Below are 11,724 nucleotides of genomic sequence, written 5' to 3' on the forward strand. Positions count from 1 at the left end.
AAAAGCTCCTGAGAAAAAGATTGAAGTAAAGAGAAGTATTTCAAATCTCGTTTTATGTACTGAGTTAATTCAGGGCAAAGCCACTGCTCTGGACACCACGGCCAGGCCGGAAATACACTTGGCTGCATTTGTTGTGTTTGATGTACTCATGCAGACATAAGTGTCTCCATCCCCCAAGCCCACAGAGCATCTGGCATTATGTCCGGGTCACAGGATACACAGGAGCACCTATGAGGCGGTTCAGGAGCCCTCCCCCAGGCAGGGGCACCGGGGCGGAAATGCTGTGTGTCTCATGGGCTCTGTAAGCCAGGAGCAGGGTCAGCTCAGGGAGAACTGCAGCGGTGAAAAGAAACAGCTGCACGATGGACAGAGTGGAGAAAGGAAGGGTGTGCCAGATGGCTGGTGAGGTGAACGTTTCCAGGCAGAGAGGAGTGGGCATCTGCAGAGATAGCGGCCAGCATTTCCCTGCCACAGAGGGAAGAAGCTCTATATGTGAACCAGTTTTTTCGCGTCTGTATTTCCTCCAGGATCCTCACTGGGAGGTAGTGGCCATCCACTAAAGTCTGCTCCCAACCTTGTGTTCCAAGAGGGAATTGGAAACAAGCTGTGTGGATGAGACCCTCAGGCATCCTGTGGCCCTATTCCTTCCTGGGACTCCAGGAAAAGCGCTGGGCAGTCATCTGTTAGTCATATCTTATGTGTGTGTGTCCACACCACCAGGACTAAGATGAACCAGGATCAAGTGACGCCTACCCTCAAGGAGCCCACAGGCTGTGGGGGACATGTGCATGAGGAGAAAAACCACAATCAAATAGATTATATTTTGATAAAAGATAGAGAGGGGAGGGACTGGAGAGGTGGGATGGTGGTTAAGGCGTGTGCCTGCGAAGCACAAGGACCCAGGTTCGATTCTCCAGGTCTCATGTAAGCCAGATGCACATGGTGGTGCATACGTCTGGAGTTCATTTGCAGTGGCTAGAGACCTTGGCATGCCCATTCTCTCGCTCTGTCTTTCTTTTTCTCTGTCTCTAATAAATAAGTTAATTAATTAAATCTTTAAAAAATAGAGAGGGGAATTAGAGGTAGTGCACATAAAACCTGGAGAAAGTAATGTCACAAGGGTAGACACACAGATCAATTACCAGTGGTCAGTTGAGTTTGCGAGGATGGCCAGATGACGTGCTGTGGGGGAGGGGCAGAGGATTGTTCATAACATGGTGTTGAGACAACTGGACAGCCACATGATAAAGATTCATGCCATGCATAACATTTAACCTGAAATGAGTTGAAGTTACAAATGTAAGTGTTAACATTATGAAGCTCTCAAAAGAAGGCAACCACCTCAATCCTCTTGCCTGGTCTCTTAGGATGCTGCAAGTAAGGCAGCCAGAGGAAGGAGAGAGAACTGGGGCTGGCCTCACTGACACTAAGTCCTCCACTCTTTTCAGAGTCCACCAGAGATGTGCTGGAATGCAAGGAAATATTTGCAGGTCATGCGTTTTGATAAGGGCTTTATATGAGCAATACCATACAAAACAATAACTCAATAATGAAAGGACAGATAACCAAATACAAACAATGGGGAGATTAACTAGACGTTTCTCGAAAGAATCTAATTCAAATAGTCAATAGGCACATGAAGACATGCTCAGGGTTGATGGTCACCGGGAAAATGAATCAAAGCTACAATGAAATGTCACCCATGCCTGTGAGGATGGCCATATAGTAAAGGCAGATAATTTCAAGTGTGAGAGAGGTATGGAAACTAATCTTCATACCCTGCTGGTAGGGAAGGTAAGATGGTCCAGCTGCATTGGAAAGCCGTGTGCAGTTTTCTGAAAGGTTAAACAGAGTTACCACGTGACGCGTCAGTTCTGCCCCTAACTTGTACTTGAGTGCTCACGGCAGTTTCAGCCTGTGACTGTGTAAGGAAAAGGTTGGTAGGCATATCTATATAATGGAATCTTCTAAGGCTATGAAGAATGGAATGGGGGCATAGGGGGCTGGCTCAGTGGATGAAGCACTTGCCACTCAAATCTCTGTATACCCTTGTTCAATCCTCGCACTGCACATGAGAATCCGGAAGCCGTGACGGGCTTCTGTAATCCCGATCTTCTGGGGATCAAATAACACACAACCAGAAGGTTAAATAATTTGCACAAGGAAAGCGGAGAAAGTGATTCCATTTCACTATGTAGGCTCAGGGTGGCCTCGAACTCAAAGTGATCCTCCTAGCTCTGCCTCCCGAGTGCTGGGATTAAAGGCGTGAGCCACCACGCCCGGCTATTTCTTGAGCCTCTTTCTTGCCCGGCGCTCTGTCCCTGAGCGTGCTCTCATGATCCTCCTGATCTAGGGCTCTTTTCTACTTCCCTGACCCAAGCCAGCCTCCACTGCGATGTGTGCTCCTCCTCCTGCCCTTTCCCTTTCCAACTTCAGTAACTCACTGAAGATCCCTCAGTGCTTTTGAGCTAATGCGCCTGAGCTGGGTACAGCATTAGGATCCTTGGAAGGTGAGGCATGTGTCATCGTCAGGATTTTCTCACTCGCTGTGTTCCCACTGTGCACATAGGTTAATCAGCTAAAAGCCTCCATGCAGTCGGTGCTGCAGGACTGGAAGACCTACAACAGGCTCTACGACGAGGTGACTCTGACGGCAGTCCGATTCGCGTACCGCATGGAGCACAGCAAGCCTGCCGTCTTATCACTGGAGGCCTTGGACTACCATGTGCAGAACCTTCAGGTAAATCCGTCAGAGTGTGGCAAAGGCCAGATAGGCTGGAAATTGCCAGTGGAGGGTTGGAGGGATGGCTTAGAGGTCAAGGCACTTGCCTGTGAAGTCTAAGGACCCTGATCTGATTCTCTAGATCCCATGTAATCCAGGTGCAAAAGGTGGTGCATGCATCTGGAGTTTGCAGTGGCTAGAGGCCCTGGCGCACCCATTCTGTCTCTCTTTAGTAAATAAATATAAAAACTTTAAAAAATAATAGATCAATTAAAAAATACAGGTATTTAAAAAATAAAAAATAAGAGATTAAAATTTCAGTTAGTCATGTGAGACAAATAAAACTTTGCGGGCTGGAGAGATGGCTTAGCGGTTAAAGCGCTTGCCTGTGAAGCCTAAGGACCCCGGTTCGAGGCTCGGTTCCCCAGGTCCCACGTTAGCCAGATGCACAAGGGGGCGCACGTGTCTGGAGTTCGTTTAAATAACTTTGCTAAGTGCGCGTTGCATTTTCCATTTCCGTTTTATTTCATAGCTTATACATTTCACATGTGAGTGTGTGTGTTGACAGTTGAGAATTTCAGCCTCATGGAAGGAGTGTCTTGCCAGTTGCTTTCTTCTTTTCATTCTTGGTCATTTGTCTCATCCTGTGAGGTCCGTCTGTCTGTGTCAGTGTTGTGTAGCAGCAAGGTCTTCCATGGGAAATGGCCAGGCCATCTGAGCCTGACCTTCTGTTCTGTTCTGTTAGTCCCTTCAGGACGAAGCTGAAAGTCATGAAGGGTGTTGGGAGAAGCTCCGGGAGGTGATTAGCAGGCTAAAGGATTCCTGCCCCTCGATTGCTGCAATCATTGAACAGAAGTGCCAGGATGCTCACTCAAGGTACCTTACCCTGACCTTGGGCCTTGAAAAGTCTTCTTAATCCTCCAAGATGGCTGTGTTTATGTTCTTGTGGCATCACTTGAAAACTTTGGAAGCCGTAGTTACTGTGCGGCTCAGTGTCCTGAGGTTACTGTGAGCCTCATATAGTATTCTGGATAATGAGTGTAGAGATGCCGTAACCGCAGCCCCAGCACAGCCACTTGCAGAATGCCAGGCACCCTCTGCCACCCTGGAATCTGCCACAGAGGTGGGCAGTCTCTGGAGGCGCTCAAGCATCTTCAGAAGCATTATAAGGTGAATGGGGAAGAGGTTTAACTATCTCTTGCGGAGGTTGGAAAGAATTTTTCTTATGAGCTGCTGCTGGTGGTGGGATTTGAAAGGTCCTTCTAAGGAGTGTGGCTCAAGTTAATCGATGTTAAAGGCAGTTATTTTGCTCAATGGAATATGCAAGTGGCCTAGAACCAGTTAGTCCGAGACAATGATGGAGAAGTCAAGCTTCCTCCACCCTTCCTCCATGCAGACTTAGCTGCTGCAATAGCCAACTTGAAACAAGCGTTGGACATGAGACCAAATCATATGCCCTGCGGTGGTGTCCTTGGGTCGTGATCCAGTCTTGGTTGGAAGAGATGGAGGGAGGGCGCAAAGGCATATAGCGGTGGCTCCCCACCCAGTATGGGGAGGGGTTGCCACCTGTAGGCGGCGCTGTTGCTGCTCAGAGAATTCAGGGCATCACTGCACACACAAGTTCATCCCTTTTCTTTCTCTGTGTTGTTTGTGGCATTGTTGTAGGTTAAACCCAGGCTTTGTGTATGCCAGACAGGCGCTGCCCCAGTGAGCTAAATCTGAGCCCTGCACATGAAAATTCAACAGATGATTTGTAGGCTGTTTTGTACAGCCATTGAAAATTGGGTCTCCTCTCCTCCCCTCTCCCTTCTTCCTTGTTTCATTTTGTTTGCTCATTTGTTTTGGTTTTGAGTCAGGGTCTCATTCTGTAGTCTGGACTAACCTGGAACCAGGTTAGCCTCAAACTTGCAGTGATCCTCCTGCCTCAGCATCCCAAGGGCTAGACTTACAGACATGAGCCACTACACCTTGCTGGGTTTTCTTTTTTTCTTTTTTAATTAGTAACGTGGGGGGGGGGGAAATAAGTAATAAGGAAAGAAAGCAAAATAGAATCTGTATATGGAATAAAAGTTTCTTTCATTTTTGTTTGAAAACAAGGAACATTTTGTTTCTCTCGTTGCACAATAAATTTATTTGGCATGAACGCAGCTTAAGTCAGACCACTTTGCGCATGCCCTCTGTGAGGAGTGAGGGGCATCTTCACTGGGTTCACAATTCAGTGATTTCTCCAGTTTGATCTAAGAGACATTCAAAATAGAGATTTCCTTCCAAACACAAATTTTATTATTTTTGTTAAATGTCACAACATCATCTAAGTGGCCTCATTTGGATTCCAATGTGTCCATGGGTGCTGCCAACCGTTTTGGAAGCGTCTGCCGTGACAGTCCCGGCAGAGTGTGTGCGCCCTGCAGTTTTGCCTGAAACTGAGAGTCCTGCTGTTCACATGGCACTGACAGGTGGACCCAGGTAAACCGGGACCTTGCAGACCAGTTGCAGAAGGCTGGGGGTCTGCTGCCACTCTGGAAGGCTTATCGGGGTGCCCACGCAGAAGCAGCAGCAAGGCTGGGGCAGCAGGAAGCAAAGCTGCGGCAGCTCGCAGACATCAGCACGTCTGGAAACAACCTGGCCGAGAGCCTGCCGCTGGCTCTGCAGGACATCAAGGTGGGTGCAAAGCCCTTGAGAGCCAGAGCCAGGTGAGCCCAACAGACAGGGCCAGTGAAGGGCGGTCATGACCTTGGGACAAGACAGACCACAGGGGCAGAGAAGGGATTAGTCGAGCCATGTGTCCTGTGTAGGCTGTGTAGGACACAGGTGAGACGGGATGTGAGGACCAGGTGGCAGCTGGGTCCCGGGAATTGATAGCACTTCGTTTCGAGTTTGTATTGCATTCAAATTGCAGGAAATTCTCTAAGCAAAAGCCTCATACAAAGCCTGCAATGCAAGCAAAAGTATCTCACCTGAGTGTGATCATCTAAGAACAAGAACTATGAGTGTCTTGCTTTAAGAATCATGAGGGCTGGAGCAATGGCTTAGCAGTTAAGGTGCTTACCTCCAAAGCCTAAGGACCCAGGTTCCATTCCCCAGGACACGCATAAGCCAAATGCGCGTGGGGCGCATGTGTCTGGAGTTTGAAATGGCATGCCCTTTCTCTCTATTTGCCCCTCTATCTCTCTTTCTCTTTCTCTTTCTAATAAATAAAATATTTTTTAAAATAAAAAAAAATTTTAAATCGTCATGAGGGGCTGGGGAGATGGTTCAATAGTTAAAGGCTTGCCCAGCACCCGTGCAAAGCCCGATGCAAGGTGACTAACATGACTGTGACCAGGGTGCCCACGGCAGCAGGGGAGGGTGAAGCCTGGGGAATCTGGAAGCTTTCAGCCCAGATAGACTGGCACCCACAGTGGCAAAACAAGAGGACCCTATCTCAAAGGAAGGTGAAAGGAGAGGACAAACCCCCTGACATTGTCCTCTGACCGCCACATATACACTGTGGTGTGAGTGTGTGCACACACGTGTGAACACACACCTACAGATACATACACACATAAATTGGGAAAAAAAAAAAATCACATCCCTACGGTGTTAGATGATTAGACAAATGAAGCCCATGGTTGTACCCAGTTGGTTTCCAGCTTCTGTAAACTGGAAGCCTCGACTTTATTGGGCAGTGGTCAATTTCAGCTCTAAATTGCCGGAGCTTAGCCCATATGATGAACATCATTTGAAGAAAACTTAGTTTTTTCAGCTGTCTAAAATAAACAGAGTGAAATCAGCAATAACAAAGCCATTCACCGAAGCCCAGGTTCAGGCCAAAGTTTTCCCTACATGTTGTTGGAGTGACGGGGCAGGGATTGCAGTGAGGAAACAATGAGCATCTTGTGGTTCTTCCCCAGGAGCTGCAGCGTGATGTGCAGAAGACAAAAGAGGCCTTTCTCCAAAATTCCACCTTCTTAGACCGGCTCCCACAACCGGCCGAGTACAGCGCCCCTGGGATCCATTCTGAGCAACTGCACTCCCTCCAGAGGGCCGACTACCTGGAAAAGATACTGCTGGTGAAATCAAGTGAATTTGAGGTTCGTCTGACTATTCCGCTCAAGTTGTAGCCTTGGACATTTGCACAAGACCTTCTATCCCTTGTATCCTGTGAAGGAAGGAATTGTGCTTTATGGGCGGTGCCATAAAGTACAAAGTGAGGTCACCCCAAATATGATTCTGCTTCAAGAATCATGCGGGCAGTGGGCAGGTCTTATTGAACTCTAGCTCAGGCTGACCTGGAATTCACTATGTAGTCTCAGGGTGGCCTCAAACTCACAGCAATCCTCCTACCTCTGTCTCCCCAGTGCTGGGACTAAAGCCATAAGGCATTATGCCTGGCTTCTATTGAATATGTTTAACAAGTGACGTGTGGGTTGGAGAGATGGCTTAGCAGTTAAGGTGCTTGCCTGCGAAGCCTAAGGACCCAGATTCAATTCTCCAGGTCCCACGTAAGCCAGAAGCATAAAGTGAAAAGTGAAGCATGCGTCTGGAGTTCATTTGCAGTGGCTAGAGGTTCTGGTGCACGCATTCTTTGTCTCTCTCTCTCTTGTCTCAAATAAAATTTTTAAAAAGTGATGTATTTCATACCCTGTTCAGATCTCACAGTTGGATTTCTGAGTAGGGTAATTAAGGCATAGAAGAGGCTGCTTGAGGGCTGGAGGGATGGCTTGGGGTTTAAGGTGTTTGTCTGCAAGGCCAAAGGACCTAGGTTTGATTCTCCAGGACCCACGTTAGCCAGATGCACAACGAGGCACACATGTCTGGAGTTCGTTTGTAGTGGCTGGAGGTCCTGGATCACCCATTCTCTCTCTCCCTCTCTTTCTATAGCAAATAAATAAATAAATAAATAATATTCTTTAAAAAAGAAGTGGCTGCTTGAAGCATGGCCATTGGTTGTATTATTTATGTACCTTTAAAAATACTTTATTTTCATTTGAGAGAGAGAAAAAAAAATGGGTGTACCAGGGCCTCTAGCCACTTCAAACAAACCCCAGACCTACGTGCCACCATATGCATCTGGCTTTCGTGGGCTCTAGGGAATCAGATCTGGGCCCTTAGGTATCACAGGCTAGCACCTTAACTTCTAAGCCATCTCTCCAGCCCCTTTATGCGCTTTTTGAAAAGCTTATAGTGTCTGGGCTGCCCAGAGGCTCCCGTGTCGTGTCAGTGTCAACAGAAGGACAAAGAACTAACCCCCAGGGCTGAGGGAGCGGGGCACTCACAGATGCCCTGGGCAGCCCCTGCGAACGCGACTGTGCATCTGGGCAGCTCAGGGGCAGAGGGAGATGCGGGTCCTGCAGTGGGGAAGAGGTAGTCATGAGCTGCTGTGAGTTGAAGACGGCTGGAAGTCTTGTGTACCCACCAAGGTCATGCTTCATTCTGTTACGTACGTTCATGGAAATGACTTCTAATGAAAACGTCTCTTTCTTAGAGTGTTCTGGCACAGTTCAAGGATTTTGGGGACCGCCTGGAATCTTTAAAAGGTCTTATCACGCGTGAGGAAGAGAATTTGGACAAACTGTACCATCAAGAAAAAGAAGATCCTGACTTGCTCCTGGTATTGTCAATATTTCTTTCCTAAGGACTTGGAGTCACCATAGGATTAAAAACCAAGCTAATTCTATTACATGAATCTATCTGCATACTAATTAGCTCACAAGCGCAAGACAGTTAATTGACTTTCATCCTTGCCCCATTTTCCCAAGGTGTAGAAATGTAGAGATCTATTTCAATAATAAGGTAATTTATTTATAATGTTTATGTCTATGACTAATAGTAATATTTATTATCAGATAGATTTTTATTATAGATTTTTTTTACCTTGGCATTTTTACAGATTAACTTCTGTAAATCCAACTAGTAATTGGCTACTGTGATTAATTTCTGATTAGTTGAAGATCAAATACAAAATATTCAATTAAGAATATATAATTGGGCTGGAGAGATGGCTTAGCGGTTAAGCGCTTGCCTGTGAAGCCTAAGGACCCCGGTTTGAGGCTTGGTTGCCCAGGTCCCACGTTAGCCAGATGCACAAGGGGGCACACACGTCTGGAGTTCGTTTGCAGAGGCTGGAAGCCCTGGCGCACCCATTCTCTCTCTCTCCCTCTATCTGTCTTTCTGTCTGTGTCTGTCGCTCTCAAAAAATAAATAAATAAATAAATAATTAAAAAAAAGAAAGCATGATTTAAAAAAAAAAAGATTATATAATTATCCTTCTTAATACCTTTGTGAGTTTTGTGTAGTTGACATAAAAAAAGAGTTAAAGAGTTCTGGATCTTACAACTCCCAAGGATCACATTGAACCTCCACCAGACATCAGCAAGTTATGGCAAGCTGTCCAAATGTAAATAATTTCTAATTTTGAAAACAAAATGTACTCAAACACAGCCATTCCCTTCCATTTATACATTATCTGTGAGAGATGTAGATGCGAAGGCTCCTACATGGCCGTCTGCAGAAAACGTTGGCCCTGACCTAGAATACCACAGCACAGTTGTAGAGATACCGGAGGATGTTCGTGGAATGTATTTTTGACCTGGAGGCTGTCCTTGCAATAGCTTTTTAAAAACAAATCGCTGATGAGCTTGCTCTCTTATGACTTCACATTCTGCCAACACACAGGAAAACTATTTTCTTAAAATATGTTCAAGTACCATTCTTGGCTAGGGTTTTATTTAGGATCAAAGCATCATTTAATGTGCAGACACATTGTGTGAACAAGTTTGTTGGCAGACTAAATAGAACTTAAAGTCAAGAATTTATTTATTTACTTATATTTTTTATTTTTTTGGTTTTTCGAGGTAGGGTCTCACTCTAGCCCAGGCTGACCTGGAATAGTCTCAGGGTGGTCTTGCACTCACAGTGATCCTCCTACCTCTGCCTCCTGAGTGGTGATATTAAAGGCATGTGCCACCATGCCTGGCTGATTTTTCTTTTTTTTTTTTTTAAGTTTCAGGGCTGGAGTGATGGCTCAGTGGTTAAAGCACTTGCCTGCAAAGCCTAACAACCTGAGTTAGATTTCCCAGGACCCAAGTAAAACCAAATGCCTAAGGTGGCACATGCATCTATAGTTCATTTGCAGCAATTAGAGGTCCTGGTGTGCCCATTCTCTCTGTTCCTCTTTCTCTCTCTCTTTCTCTCCTTGCGAAATAAGTTTTTTAAAGGTTCATTTTTAAGCTGGGCATGGTGGTGCACACCTTTAATCACAGCACTTGGGAGACAGTGGTAGGAGGACCACCATGATTTGGAGGCCACTCTGAGACTACATAGTAAATTCCAGACCCTAGGCTAGAGTGAAACCCTACCCTGGGGGGGGGGGGGGCGGCATCAATTTTGATCTGGCTCAAAGACAAAACCTAGTAACCCTTTCTACTACTTCCTGGGCTATTGTTATAGTCAGGTTCACATGGCTGGCAAAAATCACCTGACCAAGAGCAGCTTTGGGAGAAAAAAGGGTTTATTTTGGCTTACAGACTCCAGGAGAAGCTCCGTGATGTCAGGGGGAAATGATGGCATGAGCAAAGGATGGACATCACCCCCATGCACCACCCCCTGGCCAACATAAGGTGGACAATAGCAACAGGAGAGTGTGTCAAACACTGGCTATAACACCCATAAGCTCGCCCCCAACAATGCACCGCCTCCAGGAGGCGTCAGTTCCCAAATCTCCATCAGCTGGCAACCTAGCATTCCGAACACCTACGTTTATGGGGGACACCTGACTTAAACCACCACGGTCATGTATGTTGCTTTTCTCCTTGCTGTGACAAAATATCTGAGGAAGCAACTTAAGGAAGGACAGTTTGAGGGGCCAGTCCACCAGGACAGGGAAGGGGTGACAGCAGGAGCAGGGGCGGCTGCTCACACCGCGTCTGTAGTCAGAAAGAGAGACGGAAGCCGGTGCTCAGCTGGCTTTCTTCCCCCCACGTTCAAGATGAGTCTTCCCCCTCAGCACAACCTTTCTGGAAATGCCTTCAAAGGCACACCCAAAGGTGTGTCTCCTAGGTGATTGCAGATCATACCAAGTCAACAGTGAAGACTAACCGACATGCCACATGTACAGGCTGGTACACCCAAACGGGCATTCTACTCACAGAGCTGAGATCAGGCCCAATCCTAATGTTAACTTGGTGTTTGACTGTGTGTAAATCATTCCCCACTCAGGCACTAGGTTTCCCTCATCTTTGAAGTGAGGAGACCTTTCGTCATTAAGGTATCTTATTGGCACCCTAAAATGTGGACTCCCCGCTCCCCAGGACCATGTGCTAGCACTGACAGCACAATCACCTGACATTGAGCGCGTGAACGAAGAGAGCCTGAAGCTCCCCCTCAGTGACATGGCTGTGAAGACGCTGCAGGATGTGAACCGGCAGTGGATCCGGGCCACGGCCACAGCGCTGGACCATCTCAGGTCAGAGTCCGCCTCTCTGCCCTTGTTTCAGGATAAGAGAAGAGACAATATCGCATCATAAGCCTGCTGTGTTTTCTTTCCAAACCTTTGTAGTGAGCTGCAGGGACGTGGACTGAGTGGAAATTTTCTTCATTGCTGTGAAAAGTGGGTCCAGCTCTTGGACAAAATAAAAGAAACCCTTAAAATAAACACAGCCCATAGCCTTCCAGCTCTCCTGGAACAGCAGAAAACCTTTGAGGTAAGCCCGCGCCCTGCCTCCGTGGGGCCACTCACCTTGGGGCGGGGAAAGGTAGGATCAAAATACAATCAAAATATAAGTGGCGCACACTTTTAATCCCAGCGCTTGGGAGGAAGAGGTAAGAGGATCACCGTGAGTTCGAGGCCAGCCTGAGACTGCATAGTGAATTCCAGGTCAGCCTAGGCTAGAGTAAAACCCTACCTCAAAAAAACAAATTATTATATATATGCATATGTGTGTAGTATATATGTGTGTGTGTGTGTGTGTGTGTATGTATGTATACATATATATATATATGTATATATATACAAGCACACA

At 46.7% G+C, this 11,724-nt stretch overlaps 1 protein-coding gene across 6 annotated transcripts in view; it reads left to right on the forward strand.

Annotated features, from left to right (window-relative positions):
- Syne2 (spectrin repeat containing nuclear envelope protein 2) overlaps window positions 1–11,724 on the forward strand; it is a 392,771-nt gene that overhangs the window by 322,600 nt on the left and 58,447 nt on the right. For all 6 annotated transcript variants that reach the window (XM_045155524.1, XM_045155526.1, XM_045155527.1 and 3 more), the window contains exons 86-92: window positions 2,570–2,740; window positions 3,468–3,598; window positions 5,179–5,383; window positions 6,616–6,795; window positions 8,190–8,315; window positions 11,014–11,168; window positions 11,262–11,406. In XM_045155524.1, the coding sequence (XP_045011459.1) occupies window positions 2,570–2,740; window positions 3,468–3,598; window positions 5,179–5,383; window positions 6,616–6,795; window positions 8,190–8,315; window positions 11,014–11,168; window positions 11,262–11,406 (1,113 nt within the window). The remainder of the gene's footprint in view (window positions 1–2,569; window positions 2,741–3,467; window positions 3,599–5,178; window positions 5,384–6,615; window positions 6,796–8,189; window positions 8,316–11,013; window positions 11,169–11,261; window positions 11,407–11,724) is intronic.

This window comes from Jaculus jaculus, chromosome 7 (genome assembly GCF_020740685.1).
Source record: "Jaculus jaculus isolate mJacJac1 chromosome 7, mJacJac1.mat.Y.cur, whole genome shotgun sequence".
Taxonomy (NCBI): Eukaryota; Metazoa; Chordata; class Mammalia; order Rodentia; family Dipodidae; genus Jaculus; species Jaculus jaculus.